Genomic DNA, 19,484 nt, shown 5'->3' on the forward strand with positions numbered 1-19,484 from the left:
GAAATTATATATTCTTCAACCAGAGACGTCGTGTGCTAAAATACCTTAGATTTGTAGCGCGTGCCGTCTACATCCTATCCAATCCTTCTACATCACCAGTATCCAATGTTACGTCTACCCCAACCCAAAATCCCCATCCCATCCCCCTCCTAAACCCTCCGCCTAACCCTCCCCGCAATCCTCTCTCCCGGCCTCATCGTTCCAAACGCCTTCCTCTTATTCCCCGGATCCAACCTCCTCGCCTTCTCCAAATCACTCACTTCAATCTCAAACACGCCCATCAATACCGCTAGTGTCACAATCCCGATATTGCGTGCAAAATGCCTACCAGGACATTTATGTCCGCCGCCGCCGAAAGAAGTCCAGCTACCGCTTAGACCTGCGTCGCTGAACTTTGAGCGGTTGGCGGTTTTGTTGGGGGGAGTCGGAGTGGAGGTGGGGGTGGAAGTGGTGGAAGAGGTGGTGGAAGGAGAAGTGGAGGTGTTGACGAGATACCGCTCAGGCCAAAAGGTATCCAGAGGTTTAGCAACAGTATGGGACCGGATGGCACGCCAGCCCTGGGTGAATTGGCCGGCGAATTTATGACTGATGAAGACTTGTGTTCCTTTGGGTACGGTGTATTTCCCATCTAGCTTCCACGTTTCGGATGTGACTTCCCTGACTGCGAGGTTGGAACTGTACATTCGTGTTGTTTCGGCGTGGAGGCTTTGGAATAGCGGGCGCGAGGTGAGTTGCATGAAGTTGTACGCTTTTGTCTCCTCGTTTACCTGACTTTTCATCTCAGACAACACACGCTGTTGCAGTTTCGAATTGCGCAGCGTTTCAAACAGGTACCAGAATGTGACGGGCACGGTTAGGCTGGTTCCTCCGTAGAGTAAACCGAGAGTTTGAGCGGACCGGCCTTCGATACCGTGGCCAGGCATTTCGCTGTATAGTTTCTCCCGCTCTTGAAGAAGGCCCGAACCCGCGACGGGGTCCCACACAGTGTTCACGGCGTTGGCTTGACGCAGAGCCTCGGATTTTATGGTCCATGTGCGGATTGCGGAGAGCAGGCGGTCGCGGGCGGCGTATGCTTTTGGGATGACGAAACGGGGGAGGCCCATGAAGAATTGATCTGTGGCTTCTATGTGAATCCAGAGGTCTGTTATAATTTCTGGATAAGACTCGATAATCGAACTGCCCAGTAGTGTTTCGGTTATGCCGTAGGAGAGGTGGTATTCGAGGAAAGCGTAAAGATCGGGAATTTCGTGCCATGTGCCATCAGGGGTCGAGGCGAGGGTCTCGGAGATGGTGCGCTTCATGACGTCGAAGAGGCGTTGGACGAGGAGACCGAGGTTGGAGCCAGTGGTGTGTTGTCGGATGTGTGTTGTTTGGATGTAGTCTGTGTTGCTTTCTGGGGAGTTGTAGTAGTCGATGGCGGCTTTGGGACTGCTCATTAGTGCGCCCATGATCTTGTCGTGGATGAAGGGGTTGGGGTCTAGTTCGGCGGAGTTGTTGAGCGCGCCTTTGATGTGTTCGGGGTTGAGGATGAAGAGTAGTCTTTCGCCTGCGCCGTTGAGGAAGAAGGGCGAGCCGTCGCCGTATTCATTCCTGTCAATATGTCAGTTCTGCTACGATGTGACAGTTCAATACAGTTGTCCTTGGATACTTGCATGCATTTGGCCAGGAAGCCATGGGAATCATACGCCATCGAGAGAGCATGTCGAAGTCCTGGAATCCAATACGGCAGTGTTGGTGGTAAGACATTGTGCCCTTTGCCGTACTTGATGGATCTGAAGACGTACGACGACCATATCCTCGTGCAAACACATATCGTAGCGATAGCCACGACGCACTGCACGATGAGGCCACTCTCCAATACTGCAAACGCCGGCCCCAATTGATCGTCCACACGTGTCGCGTTGCTGAAATCCATATCGTTGCAAAGAGAGCCTTGGACACCTTTTCGATGATACCCCGCGGCTTACAATGTACATTGTCATCTTGATACAAGGAGAGTCCAAAGATAGCAAGGCGACATTTCAGCCAAGTTTGGAGTACGCATCCTTTGATATTTCCATAGCCTCCGCAACGGATGGACACCTAAAGGAAAAGGGCCTTTTCGGTTCATCATCATCAGCATGAGCCAAACATTAGGCCCTTTGCCCTGTGCTTGGTGACGTTATCCATGTGTACCTAGGTATCCTCGGTGCTGCGCAAACTTAGACCGATGCTATAGAAACATCGCAAAAACACTACATATTGAGATGTCTTGAATGCGCGAAGTATGTAAACTCCACGAAAATATTGTGTGTGGTGTTGTGCAGCTCACGTGTCACGATAAACCACAAAATCTCCGATCGTCGTCGATGCAGGGCGAGTCAGCGCTAACCCGAAGCGGCGTCTAATCTCTGTGGTATCGGCGGCCTCGTTGGCAGCCTTGGGAACGGTAGGCGCGATGGTTCAACTGGAGCATGTCCTGCATGGCTGTAGTGTACTCGAGCGACAGGTGAAACACCAACGGCGGCTGATTGCGTGCAGGTAGTGCATGAAGGCGCTATTTTTGGTGGCATGGTGTGCATCTGGCGTGCATAGTGCGGAGGTGGAGACGATTGGCTAGCGTGTCAGGGTCCCGGCTAGAACAACAGAGCTTCGTCAACTCGACAACCTCCGCGCGCCTCGCTGTCATCATCACGCTCCTTCGCGACCTAGATATCCTTCGCCGCTGGCTTCTCATCCATTGCATTTCTTTTCCCTGTTCTCTTTGCGCACGCTTGTGCTATCCCTCGAACCCCAATACCTTATCTAGCAGCTAGCTAGGACCGTCGTCAGCATGCCGGGAGTTCGTAAGTGCGATCCTCATTCATTTCCACTCTTCAAATCGAGTCCATCTCCGGATTCGATGCGTTTGCATCGTTGCAAACTTTGTCGTAGCAGTTGGCTACTTTCACGTCTGCTTGTATCTGCGCAAACTCCTACCCCCTCAAGCCATGATCGTCCACGTTAGCCCGTGTGATCACGAGCACACCTACAGGATCGCTATCTGACACATCCTTCCAATAGCACTCGACGCCATGGACCAGATGAAGAAGGCCTTCAAGGGTCTCTTCAGGGGCAAGAAGTCCAAGAAGGAAGAGCCAAAGCCCACGGCCACGGGTGAAGCTGCTGCTACGCCTGCGCAGACCAAGCCCACCGAGACTACGCCGGCTGCCCCAGCTCCCGCCACTGCGCCCGAGCCCGCAAAGACCGAGACGACACCCGCGGCTACCAGCGCCGAGCCAGCTGCGCCAGTGCCAGCGCCTGCTGCGCCTGCTGAGCCCGCTGCAGCTCCAGCTTCAGATCCAGCTCAGAGCGAGGTGAAGAAGGATGAAGCTGCGGCCCTGACTGAGGTCAAGAAGGCTACGTCCAGTAGGTTTACATCTCGTTCGCACTCCAGTCCACTACCGTACCGCGGGAACGAAGCCTGCGATGGCTCTAGGCGGCGACAGAAGGTCGACCTAGACAACCAGTGGAACGGCCCCATCTAGGTGTGGGACTCTTGCACCAGATGGATGGCTATGTGTTAGCATCAGCGCACTTCCACCAGCACGTTACGACTTCTGCGCGATACGACATTTGTCTTGACTAGTATTTCTTATATCTCTTCATCGCTCAAGACACCCAGACTAACGCATCATCTTCCAGCCCCCGAACCCGTTGGTGCCGTCGCGCCCGCTCCCCTGACTGCTGCTGAATCGCAGCCCGCTGCCACCGAGGCCCCCAAGGACACTGAGGCCAAGTTGACGGATACACCTGCACCTGCTGCCCCCGTAGAAATGCCCGCTGTGCCTACTAGCCAGCCCGCTGCCGGCATGAGCGCTACAAGCGGTCCCATGTTCGACGAGCCCAACTTTGGCGAGGACAAGGCTGCTGCGCCCGCTGCACCAGCTGCGGCACCAGCTCCCGTTGCGCAAGCTGAGGAGCCCGTCGCACCTGCACCAACCCCTGCGGTTGCGGATCCTACTCCCGCTGCTCCTGCGCCTGCACCTGTCGCTGAGCCTACCGCTACCACTGCTGCCCCAGCCGCCGCTGAGGAGAAGGCAGAGAAATAGGGAGCCTCCTTCTCGGCTTAAGAGAGGCCACTGGGCATCACCGCGCAGTTGATGAGATGCCGCACCAGAAATGGGTCAGAAAACTACAAAAACAATTCCTTTGAATACAGCGGGCGAAGGGCGAGTGTCGGGCCAGGGTTTTCAGCATTGTCTCTTTCCACTAATACTATACCCCATTGCTGTATCTTTCGACGGGTGTATCGAGCTGTTGGCGAGCTTGAACTTGAATCGAACAATTTCCATATGATGATTGCAGCTCCTCTTGTCTAGTGAAAAGCAAACGAATCATCGTCATTGCATTGCCCAAAGCTCCCAACTAGCGCGGGGCAAATAGCAGCCGCGCTACACGTCAAGGCAAGCCCCACCACCGACGTCAACCAAGGGACGCGATAATTCACACTAGAAAGCTACTACCTCTCCCGAACATTTCTACACGCCTGCGAAACGACTCATCCACGACGCGCGCGTGCCCAATAATTCTCACGTTCCCCCACCACCTGCCAACACAGCACAGCAATATTGCGGCCATGCCCCCCAAAAGCGGTTTCTCGCGCACGCGCAACGTCGACTACGATGACGACGACATCTACGACGACGACGACGACGATTACTACGAGGAAGAAGAGGCTGGCGGTGCAGCCGATGCAGGAGATGGCATGACAGAAGACGATAAAGAGCAGATGCGTGCAGGTACCATAAGAGTACGCAAGGCGCTGGGCGACAAAAGCGACTTTACGAGCGACGAGCAGATACAGGAGGCGCTTTGGCATTATTACTATGATGTTGGGAAGAGTGTTAGTTATTTGAAGAATAGGCTGGGGGTTGTGGAACCGAGGGAGGAGAAGCCGAAGCAAGAGAAGGAGAAGGTTAAGCCGGTGTCGAGGTTTGATCAGGCTGCTAGTGTGGCGGAGGAGAAGGCGCCGGTAAATGCAGGTAAGCACGCTCACTGCACTCCACTTTAGCTACGTAGACGCGTCTGCTGCCTCGCTGTCATCCTCCACCGCTGCCCCAATCTCGATGCGATGCCTACCAACGCTGTCACAGACTTCTTCTGGGATGTGCCCTGGGGCAATGTACCACCCGAGCGACTGGGCGTCATCATCGTCGATCCTCCACACTACAAAGGCGGTTTGCTGGGAGGCTCGTCGAAGCTGGCTGCTCTTGCGGCGAAGCGGAGAAAGGAACGAGAAGACGCGGAAGCTGCTGCCTCGAAAGCCAATAACGACGCGGATTCAGCAATCGCCATGCTTGACAAGCTTTCGGTGAAGAATCAGGATGGTCGTAATTCTTCCCCAGGTGGTACCGGCCCAGCTCGGCCTTCTCGATACCCTATCCGCAGACGGTCGCCATCGCCAGCACCAGAAGCCCCGAAAGAACCCGAGATAGAAGAGCCCCAAGCACCACAGCCTGCCGTAGTCGTTGAATCCCCAGCTCAACGCGCCACCGCCTCCATGTTCGCTTCCACCCTTTGCGGCTCTGACGAGTCATCGAAACTCCCCCAAGCACCGCTACAAGAGGTTCCACTACCCTTTGCTGCGTACAAATCGTATGATGGCACTGGTGCTTTTGCTGGGCCGAGTCCGGATGACATTGTGCGGGCAGCACAGGCAAAGGGCGCAGGTGGCGGACGTCACTAGATCTTGATACAACTTCTTTCTGAACATCTCTAAATCATACAGGAACAACACCAAAGAAGAAGAAGAAGCAGACGAACGGTGACCTGACCGAATCGGTCGAGAAGCTTACCGTGGCCGACGAACCGAGAGTGAAGAGCAAGAACCTGAACGTCATGGATGAGTTTGAGAAGAGCGCCTCGAAGCGGTTGGCGAACTTTGTAGTACTTGGTGAGTAAAATTTCATCGTCGATGCTATGAAAATCTCATGTTAACTTCCCCAGGCCACGTCGATCACGGCAAGAGTACGCTTATGGGCCGGTTGCTCTACGATCTCAAAGTCATCGACCAGCGGTCAATAGACAAGTTACGGAAAGAAGCAGAAACCATCGGCAAATCTTCGTTCGCGCTTGCTTGGGTCATGGACGAAACAAGCGAGGAGCGGAGTCGTGGTGTCACAGTTGACATTGCTACAAATTACTTCGAGACCGACAATACCAAATTCACCATCTTGGATGCGCCCGGACACAAAGACTTCATCCCCAACATGATATCAGGTGCATCACAAGCCGACTTTCCCGTCCTGGTCATCGATGCAAGTACGAACAGCTTCGAGTCTGGTCTTAAGGGACAGACCAAAGAGCACATCTTGATCGCGCGCAGCATGGGCATGCAACATATCATCGTGGCTGTGAACAAGATGGACACTGTTGGATGGTCAAAAACACGCTTCGACGACATATCAAAACGCATGACTGCTTTCCTCACCGAAGCCAGCTTCCTCGAAAAGCGGATAACCTTTATCCCGCTCGCGGGTCTGACAGGAGAGAACGTCGTGAAGAAGATCGAAAACTCCGCCGCTCACTGGTATACCGGCGAAACCCTGCTAGAAGCCCTCGAGCGCATCGACCTCCCACCCCGAAACTTCACGAAACCCCTCCGCCTCTCCGTCGCCGATGTCTTCCGCGGCGACATTCGCTCCCCACTCAGCATATCAGGCCGCATCGACGCCGGCACCCTGCAAGTAGGCGACGTCATCCTCGCCCTCCCCGCCAACGAAACCGCCACCATCAAGTCAATCGAAGTACAAGATGCCCCCGTCGACTGGGCCGTATGCGGCCAAATCCCCACCCTCCACCTCACAGACATCGACCCCGTCCACCTCCGCCAAGGCGACATCGTCTGCGCGCGCAGCGACCCCGTCAAACTCGTCAAAGCATTCACATCCAAGCTCCTCGCTTTCGAACACGTGCTACCGATGCCTGTGGAGGTGTTTCGGAGTACCCTGAATTCTCCAGCGGGGATCAGGACGCTGAGTGCTAAGCTGAATAAGTTCACGGGTGAGGTTGTGAAGAAGAAGCCTAGAATTGTTAAGCCGGGGGAGGTGGCGAGGGTGGTGGTGCAGTTGGAGAGGGAGTTGCCGGTGGAGGAGGGGATGAGGGTTGTGCTTAGGGAGAGGGGGAGGACGGTGGGGGCGGGGTTGATGGAGAATGTTGCGTAGACGTAGATGTTGTGTGGGTGTTGGAGGTGGAGAAGGGATTGCACGGCAGCTGTTGCAGTCTTGGAGCAGTCGGGAATGGAGGGCATATGGTATCCTACAAAGACTATGTTGTAATCCTACGGAACACAAATTCGATCACCAAACAGCCCAGTGGATGTCTTTCCCATCGCTGAGACATCTTCTCTCCCCTTCAAGCATATGAAAGTACCTGTTCACTCGCCCGGTGGGCAAGCGTGACTTTGGCATGTGGCATGCAGCGGTGGCGTGTGCTCTTCCTGGTGCGAAACTACCATCGGGAAGCCGCGAACCTTGGAACCTTTCGCTGACACGGTGTTTAGCCCTGCTGTCAGCTTTCCTGATCATTCACCAAGACTATTGAGGATCACTCTTCTACAACTCCGCATAACGAGGCGCCCTCATCACCACCTACTGGAAAGACGCGTTACATGCGTCTCATCAGACGTCGCTTCCAGTTTGAGCAGCTTCTCGGAGTGAGCGAGGCTGCTCGCTGCCACATTCATCGCTCGTACCTGCCTCCTGTCTAGTTGCTAACCCAACACGGCCATTGGTCTGCCTCAACGCTTCGCAATCGTCCGATACCTACGTCAACGCTTGGTCATAGCGGTCGTGGAGCTAGTCTGTGGCCCCGGGGCTGTCTTTCCTCTGCGGCCTGGTTCTGACTCTGCTCTTCACTTCCTTCGCAGTTTTCACATCCACCACCTCGACCTGTTTCAAATCAATCATCACCTCTTTCACATCTGTCACATCTTTCACATCCATCACCTCGACCTGTTTCAAATCAATCACATCCCTCACAACTGTACAACTACGCAATGCCACCTCGCAAGAACGAAGGCACCAAGGGCAAGGGTACCAAGCGTGCGAAGATCACACACCCTCCAGCATCGGATGCTGGCGAGTCCTCACGAACCTATGACCAGGACTCCCAACCTGTATCGTAAGCACAAACCCACATCCACGTTCAATACTCTCTAACAAATCCTAGACATCGTACACGAGGAAAGAGGAACCGACCCATCATCCCAGACTCTGATGAGGAGCCGGCCACTGAGTACGAGACAGAAGACGGAAGCCCCGTTCCATCGCAGTCTCAAATCAACTCGGATTTGAACGACAACGTCACCGTGCAGCCGCCCGGGCTGTTGCTATCAGTTTTCAGCGAGCCGGCCTCTGCAACTTCACATTTCAGCGAGCCGGTCTCTGCATCTTTACCTTTCAGCGAGTTGGTCTCTGCATCTGGATATCGCCCACCTGCTTACGAAGAACACCTCACGATATCGACCCAGCTCTGTCAAGAGCTCCCTTCCAAGCTCGATGAAGCGAACTACGTCCCGCTTAGTGACATATTGGAGAAGTTTGAATCCATCGTTCCTACGCTTACTGGAAGACATCTTCACTGCAAGACTGCGCCGATCCGCAAGATTCAAGTATTTGGGGAACTGAAACGCATCCATGGAATAATGCAGCTACATACTGATGCTCACATCGTCAAACTGGAGGCGTTCCTTGCTCGAATACGCGTTGAGGAAAAGAAGCTCTGGGAGAGTTACTGGGGTTGACGTGGATGATTGCCGAGCTGGAAAACGGGGATGAATGGAAACGCTGGTGTTATCAAATCATACATGTTCATCACGGTCCAGATGGGTATCGCAGTCTATATGATTATCAAACTCAACATCAAGGCATCTGGTGACATGATCTTCTATCATCTCTACCGTCTCGGCATCAATACAAGAAAGCTACTCATCCAATTTGATCGACGTCTTTTGCCGTGCACTGATGCTTGTGAGGGCTAGATAACTAACTTATCGAAACATGAGGAGGGGGTAAAGAGATGTTGGGTCATTCTCGACTTTTGAAGCTCATCTCGTAGTTACATATGCCCACCTCGCCGATACTCCACGGTATCATACATGATCTTGCACCCTACAGTAAAACCTGTGGGCAACGCGCGACCCATATGAAGTCGATGTAGTTGTCAAGATTACTATCATTTCCAAGACTGATCATGCACTCGGGTTCGCACTGATGAACGCAAACAACCTCCCATCCCAACCCCAGGCCGCGAAAGCTTGTGCTGGTCGTGCCATCAGCCCTGCGACATTTGTTACAATGCTAGTATTTGTGCTAGCTTTTGTTATCACTCACCAAAGCTATTGGCGTCGACGGTTTTCTGTTAGGGTATACTGAACTGGTCTAGAGTCTACATCGACGTTGTATCAACTGCTTTGCATACTTTTAGGTTATGGTAGGCTGCAGGCCTATTCGGAATTTTCCTAGATTGACGTGTGCGGATAGGTCGCGCATTGTATCCTACAATACTACGTCGTAGCCTCGCGAAACACAAAGCTGATCCATGACGGAATCACCCAGTGAATGACTTTCTCATCGATGAGACAACTTCTCTCTCCTTCTAGTACATGACCGCATCTTCAACCCAGTACTGCCTCCTTCCCGCCGTGGATTCACTACACACATTCTTCATTCACAGTGGCGCAGGTACATACATTCACACGACACATTGATCTAGCACTCTGCCGTATGTTCTCCGACACCACACGCCAGCCCAGCATATCGTTCATCAACACCATGGTCTCACTCGCACTGTCTCGTCACGACCGGCGATGGCTTCGGGTGTATAAAAACGTCCCCAGTATAGCTCCTGGTCGAAGGTATCACATCAACAGCTCGCACACACACACTTTAAAGACCAATACAGTCTTCATTCCACCTATTCCAACAAACACATCAACCAAATCCCGATCTCAGTAACCTAACATGCCATTCGGATCCTTCTTCGGCGGCGACAACCCTTTTAGCTCCGGCAGTTCTTCACGCCGTGACGCGTATGAGTTTTCTAGCCGCGATCCCTACGGCTATGGCGCATCCAGCTCTAGTAGAATGACTGAGCCTTTCTCCCAACCTTATGGAGACTACACTAGCCAGCCCCGTCGTGAGACAACCGGTAGTTCTAGACTCAGCCGCGCTGCGTCCCAGCGCGATCCATACGATAGTCGGTATCAGTACCGCGACCTCAGCCCTATGCGCGCTTCTGAGCGCCCGCGTGCGTACACTAACAAACACGCGTATGATGACCATCGCTCAGTCAGCCCTCTAGGCTCCTCTCGTTTCGAACAACCATCCACCACGTCCCGTCTCCTCGCCAGCATGGGTAGACCCAGCACTTCCTCTTCCTCCTCCCGCACTTCCTCCTCATACGCCACCCCCTCCTATGCCTCTAGCTTCCGCGAACCCCAACAGACTTCCTTTAGCATCGATCGCGGATACGAGCGTCCCTCGACGTCTGGCGGTTACGGTGGTGGCGGTTTGTATCGTAGTAGCGCGGTGCGTGGTAGCGAGGGCCGCGAGGCGCCACGTCGTATGGGTAGCGATGGTGAGTATGGAGCGCATCTGGGGACTCAGCGTCGGCCGCAGATGGGGTCGAACTTTAGCAATGGCGGGTTTGGTTGGATGAACTGGTAGGGATGATGAGCGTGAAGGCTGTTGACGCGAAATCCTCGTAGGACCTGGTCCTTCTTTTTTCCTTAGTTTTCCATGTCTTGCGTAGAGTGTAGGTAAGTTGGGCTTGTATAAGCTGCTTCGTACTTTATCGCCACGTTGCTTTTTAGTTCTGTGATCAGATAGTCAGCTATATGCAGTCAAAGTATCATTAGTTAAACGTAAACCTCGCATCTTGAATTCGTGTGAATCTTGTGAACGTGTCCGTCAAATGCATCGCGGTCTATTATAATGTATACAACAAGCCCTCTCAGTCCCCTCTACATAAAAATGTCTATGTGAACGTTACTCCGTAAAACTCTTCAACATCTTCCTCCCCCTCCCTTCACTTTCACTCGCACTCCCACTAACACCTCCAGCCGTCGTGGCATCCTCATCTCTATACTTGTCCTCCTGTCCATCCTCCGTAATGAGGTCATGAGGCAAATTGATCGCCCGATCAAGCGCATAAGGCAGACCGCGATGTCTACCACGCAGCATCATGAAGCAAATCACCACTTTGCCAAACGTGTTGAAGTGGCCAGACAGCGACGTGAGATTCGACGGGTGACCAAGCGAAAGACCGACGTTACCGTACGCAGATACGACTTCGAAGAAGATGGCGAAGACGTTGAAAGCCTGTTCATATCGTTAGTATACCGTTCCCAACTAAGAAAACCCGCTTCGGGGATTTGATCAACTTACATAGTCCTCCCGACTCATAATCCTATCACTCTCCGCAATGCAAATCATGAAAACCCCCAGGAAGATATACCACAAATCGAAACTAAGCTGGTTCCGCATATGGCTGATCAGATACGTCTTCCCCCCCTTCTGCTCATCGAGATTCTCATCTCCAGCGTAGAGCCCCACGGATTTCTCCTCGTAGCTCTCGCTCATGCGTATGCTGATGGCGATGGGGTATATGGAGATGTACATCATGACTAGCAGACTGAACTGAACAGCCGGGTTGACGGCCGCGAGGTTAAAAGTCGCGGTACCGGTGTGGCGCGAGGACGCGGATTGGAAGATGGCGGCGAGGATGCGGGGACCGACTGGTAGGCTGTTTACTTCGGGGTTATCGAGATCGAGGACGACGATGAGGAGCGTGTCGATGAAGTTTAGGGCGAAAAGGATGGAGGCGAGGATCCAGGTGGCGGTGCTGGGGAAAAGGAGGGTGTAGCATCGTCGTGGGTGGTCGAGGAGGAAGCGCAGGGATTCTTTGAGGGAAGAAGCGGCGGGTGCGATTTTGTAGACGGACCAGATGAGTAGGCGTAGGAAGACGGGGTAGAATGTGTTGCCGGCGAAGGCGAGGAAGGACATTACTAGCATGGGCCAGGTGGCGTCGCGGAAGGTGACCATGCTGTCGGGTGTGAGGGTTAGGCCGAGGTTGTCGACCATGGTTTGGGCGGAGTAGAACGCCCTGGAAGATGTTAGAGATAGCGATGCGGTAGGGGAGGAGGTGGAGCATACCACCACGTCTTATCTTGACCCTGTGATGCGAGGTAGTCTTGATACTTGGCTGGTGCGGTGTGGATCCATGGGAGTAAGCAAACGACTCCAAGCGTGTGTAGGCCGACGAAGTATCCTGGAATAATAGTCAGCATGAGCGAGCCAAATACATCGCTCTCGATACATACCAATAGTAACCTTGAGCAAGACTTGCAGTGCGCGGTACTCAACACCCCCCAACTCTTCCCGGGTCATGGAGCTCAGGTCGATGGTGGGCGTCCTGCGTGCCGGCTTGTCTTCGCTACGACGGGCGCCGCTTGCGGTACTTCCAAGGACGAAGATAGATGATACAGCGCGGTCTACGGAGGTAGCCTTGCTCATGGTACGCGTGTTCATACTTCTTGTCTCTGACCCCAGGCGACGCAGTGGATTGCTCGACTCTGCGACAGGCTTGATGCGGTCTTCATCTTCGTCTTCGTCTTCGTCTATAGCGATAACGTTAGGCATGTTCTCACGGAAGTCCAACTGGCGAGCTTACCATCTGACATCGAAGTGATGCGTTCGCCATTATCACGTTCTCGCGGACCAGGGACATACAACGCGCCTTTTTCGTTGACATGAGGTCGAGGATCTGGGGCGAATGTGATGCGAGGAGCAGGAGCGGACGGTTGGTCGTTTGACTCATCTGCAGTGGCAACAGGCTGCTTTTCCGAGACTGTGGTCTCGCCGGTGAGACCCTCCTCGATCTTTCGTGTATCGGCGGTATTGTCGATTGTTTGAGCCCGACTCATAGACAGCTGCAAGCTTTTGGGTCTACTGTGTGCCGCCGCTATTGAGGGTTAGCTTCAGCTGCAGGCTTAGAGCGACATCTAACATACTAATGCCCTTGAGCTTCTGCTTGAACCAGCGTAGTCGCACAACGACGACGAGTACGTTGATGAAGCCCAGATTTGTAACGATAGGCGTGATGTAAACAAAGATCTGCTGATATGTCTTGAGAGCCTTGACATCAACACTAACGCACTGTCAGCACGGCACCCACCCCAGTACATCAACCCAAACATACGGGTTCAAGCCAGATTCAGTCGACGCGCTGACACCAAAGTAGTACGCATCGATAGCCGAAAGATTGCCATAGGGATAGATGATGATCAGGGCCAGAATCCCGAAACTGAGAATGTATGCATCTACACCCCATTAGCCACGCCGTTCCCGGATTAGACGGAACCGTCTGCAACTTACAATGCAGCGTAATGAAGTTGATTGGCGGCTTCCACATATTGCCTTTGTCGCTATGCGCTCAATCCGCAGTGACACACTGAGGGATTATCGCTACGTGCAGCAACGCAACGAAAGCGCAAGGGCGAAGTAAGCGAAAGGAAGAAAATAACTCTTTCGTGTTCAAGGTCCAGAGTACAGAAAGCTACCAGTGTATTGGGAATGGAATAAGAAGGAGAAGAAGAGGAATGCAGAATCACCCAGAAAACACGTGAGCTACAGCGCAATACGGCCTGGGTACAAAGGCCCAGCGAAATAATTGTATGAGGGATTTATCTCGCGATCAGCGGTGTTGCTCAGCCACTGCCATCATGGGCCTGGTTTTGCCTATTGCGGCGACGAAACCGCACGTGAAAGTAGAATGGGCTACATTTTACTTGCTTCGCCGGCGTGCGCCAAGGGGGGGATAATTCGCGCATTGTGATGATGTCGTGGTTGTGGGAAGGCGGTGCTTTGCCTACAAGCTTCTGGCTGCGGACTAGCGCAGACCCCTCCCGCTGCGTGAAAGCTTGTTATTGGTTGGTTGATTTACGTGTATGCAGGTGCGCGATCGCTTGCACGGTGGGGGTGTTATTTCACATGGTATACTCGTGGGCTTTGCTGGTCGTGATGCAGGCGTTGTCGCGCGTAGCTCGCGATGGCTTGCGGAACGTGTGGGATGACTGCTTGGTGACGGCCTTGAGGGTGTCCACGGCAGTTCAAATGACCGCAAAAGGCCCACGACGTGCGGTGCTAATGCATTCCATTCAGCCGTAGCCATGTCGTCCAAGGCGAGTCCAGGAACGGAAGACTTTACGTTTAGAATCCTCACCCTTTTCTGATTATTCGCGCAACACGAGACAGGATTTCCTGGCTACGCGCGCTTGATTAAGCTTACACCGCCCAGGTGGATACGGTGATGGGCTTCTTACTTCCATTCCGTCGCATTCGACGCAAGTACATGTTCGCGTTCGCATTCACAGAAGCCTCGAGACACAGTCCTAGGAGCTCACCATGCGGAGCGGTAGGATTTGGATGATGAGTTCCGATTTTGATTCGACTCTGATGAAGTGGCGTGAAGCCGCTCGTAGCAACAAAGCGCACACAAACTATCATGAGGAGTGTCTGAAATTACTATGCTAACACAACCAGAACCCCAGAATACGTCGCAAAGTACCGTGTCTTGGTAAAGACCCCACTACTCCAAACAATGCCGCTAAAATTCACAAGAAATGTCGTGCAATCGTCTACCCAACAACCCGCACCCCCAAAAGCGCGACAAGAACCATAACAATAGCCGCGACACCCAGCGCCTGCGACATCTCCATCTTCTTCCCCACCTTCGCCGTCATCGAGACCGACTGCTGGAGAACAGGCGCAACAACAACAGGAACCTCCACAGCCTGCTCCACCTTCTGCTTCATCGCCTGCACCTTCTTTCCACCTTTCTTTCCGCGCCTCCTGTTCTTCTTCTTTTGCGCCTGCCGAGCTTGTGGGGCCTCGTCCTCACTATCAACCTCGTTATTGTCATCAGTGTCAACAGCAACAGGAGTAGAAGCGGTGTCATCGCCATCACCGGTATCGTCAGCGGCCAGCACGTCCCACATATTCGACGACACAACAGCCTGGTCTTGTTTGCGGTTCTCGTTACGCGGCTGGTGAGTCTTTTTGGTGGGCGCGGGAGACGGCGGAACGGTGTGAGTTTGCTGTGGTGGCGATGACGGCGGCGATGGAGGAGCGCTCACGAAGACCTGTACGGGCGTGTTCTTCGTTGATGTCGCTGGCTGAACGGGCGAGAGGGGAGGCATGTTGTAGAAGGCAGCTACGTCAGACTTGTGGGCTGCTTCTTCGAGTGACCGCGATGACGAGGGCGAATTCGAAACCATAGCACCAAAGTCCCTGACAACAACAGGAGCCTCAGGAAGCACACCAACCCCAGGCGCCGACATAACCTCAGACGGCTCAGAACTGGCCAACGAATCGGGAGCCGGGAGATTCTCAGTCTGTTCCGTAGGAGCGGCGGCAGTATCCTTACTGAACGTCGCCGCATACGTGACCTCAGCCCTTGTAGACTCGGCGGCAGCCCTGGCCTTCTCCGTGTACATCTTCAGGGGGATGATGAGCCCCTCGTTCTCGCTCTCCTCCTCTTCTTCTTCTTCTTCTTCTTCTTCTTCTTCGTCCTCTTTTTCTTCATCGTCCTGCTCATCGCTCATGAGAAGGTTATACGGATTCGACTTCAACGAAGCCGGGATGGTTGGAGGGGACGAGGCAGGAGTTGCCAGGGACACGCGAGAGGCTTGTGAGACGGGGGAGGTGGGAGAGGTGGGAGTGGCGGGTGACTTTGAGCCACTGGAGACAGACTCGGATGGAGTCACGGGTTTGGCTTGGGGTTTCGAGCCGGTGGTAGCGGCGAGGGGAAAAGCGAAAGGTGCGCCCCAATCCTGATCCCATTCTTTTGCCAATTGTGACAGGGGGATTATCGGGCTTCTGCTCCTCGTGCTAGTCGCAGTGGTGCCCGCAGTCGCAGTCCTCGCGCGTCTATCTCCGGAGACAATCGCAACAGGCACGTGATCCGCCCTTCCCGCACCCCCAACTCCAGCCTCAGGCGTCCTCTCTTCCTTCCCAAAGACTCTCTCGACCGGCACCACAACCCCCTGTTCCCCATTCATCTCCTCAGCTTCGCCATCTGTCTTCGTCGCATCAGCCGCCCCAGGCTCCTCGTACTTCCCAGGCCAAGTCCCATTCTCCCTATCCTGCGCCATCAGCCGCGCGATAATCTCCTGGTTCTCACCCGCATCAGAAATGCAACGCAACTTCGCCATGACCATGAGCTCGAACGAGTTCTTGGTCTCGTAGTGGGCGAGGCTAGCTGCGTGGGAGAAGGGGGGAGAAGCCGCAGGGGGAGGAGACATTGTGGGATGGTGATGTTGTGGTAAGTATTGCGTATTGTCGTCGGGAATTTTGACTTGAAATTGGGAGAATATTCAAGCTTGGGTGTTGGTCGCGGTAAGTTGAGAGTGAGAGGCGGGTTGAGTAGTCAGGAGGGAGAAAGGGTGTGCAAGGAATTTAAAGTGAGAGAGCGACTTTGCGACTGTGGGCGGTGCAGGGGCGCGTGCATTGAACTCCAAGGTGAAAATTGATCCAGGTTGAATATTGCGCTTTGTGTATAGGTGCGATAGCGAGTGGAGAAGTGGAGGCAGATTACCAGTACCAAAGTCTATGTCTACCGGTGGGCGGTTGAGCATTCGCGTAATTGTCATTCACGGCCAGTGATCTGGCCACGTACCCCACGAGCGTAAGGGTAGATCCGGGCTTTCACTAGACATGCAGTGGGAACTGTACTTATCCCATATTGTTGGGTGCTATATTGTGTGGTAATTTTGAATATGGAGCACAGGGGGATTTGGTAGATGGACGGCCACTGTCAGGGCTGGTGGAGACATAGGCACCAATGATGTCGTTTGCGTTGCTATCAAAGAAATGTAGCACACAGGGGGTATCATAAAGAGACAAACGACAAAAAGCGTAACTTGATAAAACGCCTCTTCTCGCCAAGCGGGAAAGGGGCAGGATCGTGTGTGGAGCAGAGGTGGATCAAAGCATCCAAGTAACCCGCACTTACGGCAATACTGGTATCTTCGTAATCCACTCCTCGACCTCCCAGCCGTTATCTTGATATAACTTCTGGAAGTCTGACCGAAACTGTGCTGCTTTTGTGACAATCTCTGCGACGCTGCGATCGCGCAAATGGCCGCTAAGTGAATGAGATGAGTCGGGCCGGCAATACGTTGTGAATATCTTCTCGAAGACTTGAGGACCTAGAGTACATGTCAGTGCGATGACGATAAGCTGTTAACAATGACTTCCAACGTACCAGCAAGATGTCTCAGACCCTCAAGCAGAGCAGTCTCTTCCTGGTCGGTCCACTCTGGCTTGTTGCTCAATGCCGATGCTTGACGATGCAGTGGAGCTGAGCGAGGTGTGAAAACTGGCAATCGCTCGAAGATGACGCCGTTGGCGTCTCTCTCCTCCAGGTCTTCGAGTCTTGTGATAGCCAGCTTGCTTCTTCTCCGCGCATCGGGCTCGCATGTCAAGCGTACAATGTGTAGAGCCTGCCAACGTTTCCACCGCTGCGTTCGTGCTTCCTCAAGTTCGGCTTTGCGGCTCTCCTCCTCTTCTCTTTCTTGCATCCTACGCTCGAAGTCTTCTTGGATCTTGCGATGTTCCTCCCTGGCCTTGAGTCTACTAAGATGTCCGCGATACATCTTGGCAACCTGTCGAAGATGAGCAATGAGACCAATATCAACATCCTTGATGATTCGATCGCCCTTGGAACGTTGAGGCACTGAAACATTCCACTCAGCGATGCGGTCTTTAAAAGACAGCATCTGGTTGATCAGGGGTGATAGAATCTTCATAGCTTCCAAAGACTCGGTTACGTCACCGCTATTGTCCTGTAGCCACGTATACAATGCTTCGAGGTACTCTGTGAGAGCCCGGAAGACATGGCGATAAGCATCTCGTTTGAAGGCGCGCTGGTCCTTCTTTTCGACATCGATACTGATCTGTCCGAGCGCTCCTCGTAAATCGTCGGCTTCATCGACGACAGTGTCCATGGAAAGGTCACCTTCCTGAAGATGAGCTCTGTATGTCTTGCATGCGCGTCTGATGGTGGTAGCCAGCTTGGTCCGGCACTTTCCTGGCCGTACCTCTAGGTTGAGGAATTCAAAGACGGCGTCGATGCTCCCAGGCCTTCCTGCAGCGCGCGTTATGTTATCAGCTTCCTCAGCGACGCTACTAGCGTCTTCGTCTGAGTCGTCCCCAAACGCGTCAATAACAGGCGCGTGCTCAGTCTCTGGAACACCAGCAACCTCCGGCGCTTGCTTGGGCGGCTCTGCGTGCTTTTGCAATCCACTCCCATTAGCGGGTAGCTGCTGGCTAGACTCAGTAGTGCCGTTGTTACGGTTCTTCCGAGGCTTCAGTTTTCGTGCAGGGGGATTTATGGATTTTAGGAGTTCTAGGAGCTCCTTTTCTCTTGCCTTTGCCCAATCGACTTCGGCGGCTTCTCGCGTGCTTTGAACATCGTCATGTCCGGTCGCAGTCGCCACATCCTGCTGTGGCGAGCTGCGCCGGACCGGTATGCGTACTTGTGGGTGACTCTTTCTCGATGCGCTCGATTCGCCAGTCGTCCGCCTTTGTTTCCTCGGAATCTTGGAGGGCTGTTCTTCGCTGTGATCCGACTCCGACTTCCGTTTCGACGTTCCTCGTGTACTGCTATTGTCCTCCTGCGCACCAGCAAGTTCTCCATCTAGGCTTGTCGTACCAGTAGGATCGACCACAATGTCATCGCGTATATCCGGGGTGGCTTTAGATGGGGTGTGTTCCGGCGGTGCGAGCTCCGGCGGCGAGGAACGTAACTCGGGTTCTGCTACTGCCAGATCCTCCACTCGTTCTTCTTTATCCACTTGTGGCCCAGCGTCATGGTGCACCGGGAGCTCTGACGAAGGCGCGGGGACGTCACTTCGCTCCTCGACTACCTCCACAGTGGCCTGCACCTTCTTCTTGGCTGGCTTCTTTTTCTCCTTCTTCTTTCTATTGATCTTCAACGGCTTGTGATTGACTTTCTCTGGCAACGCGTATCGACCCTTCTCGGGGCTCAACTCAATCTCGTATGGGTCACCTCGTATCGCGAGGTTCTGTCTGGCTCCATCGGGGAGTATGCTGACTCGTTTGAGCTTTCCAGGACGCGCTGCATTGAGGAGGTTGGCGCCGAGGACTGCGGACGATGAGGGCGGGTTTGCGCTTGGAGAGTTGGACTCGGTGAGGAGCTGTTGGGTTGCAGCATTGTCGTCTGAGGAGGGCGAGGAAGGCTTTGGAGCTGTACTATGAGTGTCAGCTTATATAAGCTTGGATGGAAGCTGGTGGGCATGTTGGAGAGCTTCGCGCGTCTACCCGCCAGCTCGACGGCAGCTGCGACACCACGTACCTGCCTGCTTGGGCGCATCCTTAAGCCGCGCCATATAGTGAGCGTCAATAATATTAATGCATCCGTGCTAACGAAGGTATCCGAGC

General features: G+C 53.7%; 7 protein-coding genes across 7 annotated transcripts; 3 read left to right on the forward strand and 4 right to left on the reverse strand.

Moving 5' to 3' along the window:
• Positions 1-149: 149 nt before the first annotated feature.
• On the reverse strand, positions 150-1,690 carry J4E86_011092 (uncharacterized protein; the record flags this gene model as incomplete). Its single annotated transcript, XM_051451586.1, has 2 exons — positions 150-1,590; positions 1,686-1,690. 2 exons carry the CDS (start codon positions 1,688-1,690, stop codon positions 150-152), a joined length of 1,446 nt encoding a protein of 481 aa, XP_051297286.1.
• A 1,363-nt stretch (positions 1,691-3,053) lies between these two features.
• On the forward strand, positions 3,054-4,070 carry J4E86_011093 (uncharacterized protein; the record flags this gene model as incomplete). The annotated part of the gene is made up of 2 exons (XM_051451587.1): positions 3,054-3,387; positions 3,664-4,070. The coding sequence occupies 2 exons, from the start codon at positions 3,054-3,056 to the stop codon at positions 4,068-4,070; spliced, it is 741 nt and encodes a 246-aa protein (XP_051297287.1).
• Positions 4,071-4,597: 527 nt separating this feature from the next.
• J4E86_011094 (uncharacterized protein) lies at positions 4,598-7,184 on the forward strand (the record flags this gene model as incomplete). The annotated part of the gene is made up of 4 exons (XM_051451588.1): positions 4,598-5,003; positions 5,115-5,699; positions 5,750-5,914; positions 5,968-7,184. 4 exons carry the CDS (start codon positions 4,598-4,600, stop codon positions 7,182-7,184), a joined length of 2,373 nt encoding a protein of 790 aa, XP_051297288.1.
• Positions 7,185-8,017: 833 nt separating this feature from the next.
• Positions 8,018-8,764, forward strand: J4E86_011095 (uncharacterized protein; the record flags this gene model as incomplete). Its single annotated transcript, XM_051451589.1, has 2 exons — positions 8,018-8,142; positions 8,191-8,764. 2 exons carry the CDS (start codon positions 8,018-8,020, stop codon positions 8,762-8,764), a joined length of 699 nt encoding a protein of 232 aa, XP_051297289.1.
• A 2,245-nt stretch (positions 8,765-11,009) lies between these two features.
• Positions 11,010-13,434, reverse strand: J4E86_011096 (uncharacterized protein; the record flags this gene model as incomplete). Its single annotated transcript, XM_051451590.1, has 8 exons — positions 11,010-11,342; positions 11,409-12,126; positions 12,177-12,291; positions 12,344-12,640; positions 12,694-12,984; positions 13,034-13,170; positions 13,222-13,342; positions 13,398-13,434. 8 exons carry the CDS (start codon positions 13,432-13,434, stop codon positions 11,010-11,012), a joined length of 2,049 nt encoding a protein of 682 aa, XP_051297290.1.
• Positions 13,435-14,659: 1,225 nt separating this feature from the next.
• Positions 14,660-16,324, reverse strand: J4E86_011097 (uncharacterized protein; the record flags this gene model as incomplete). The annotated part of the gene is made up of 1 exon (XM_051451591.1): positions 14,660-16,324. The coding sequence occupies one exon, from the start codon at positions 16,322-16,324 to the stop codon at positions 14,660-14,662; it is 1,665 nt and encodes a 554-aa protein (XP_051297291.1).
• A 706-nt stretch (positions 16,325-17,030) lies between these two features.
• J4E86_011098 (uncharacterized protein) lies at positions 17,031-19,432 on the reverse strand (the record flags this gene model as incomplete). Its single annotated transcript, XM_051451592.1, has 3 exons — positions 17,031-17,230; positions 17,287-19,290; positions 19,399-19,432. 3 exons carry the CDS (start codon positions 19,430-19,432, stop codon positions 17,031-17,033), a joined length of 2,238 nt encoding a protein of 745 aa, XP_051297292.1.
• Between the last annotated feature and the right edge of the window lie 52 nt (positions 19,433-19,484).

This window comes from Alternaria arbusti (genome assembly GCF_024043155.1).
Source record: "Alternaria arbusti strain BMP 1465 chromosome Unknown scaffold_29, whole genome shotgun sequence".
NCBI lineage: Eukaryota > Fungi > Ascomycota > Dothideomycetes > Pleosporales > Pleosporaceae > Alternaria > Alternaria arbusti.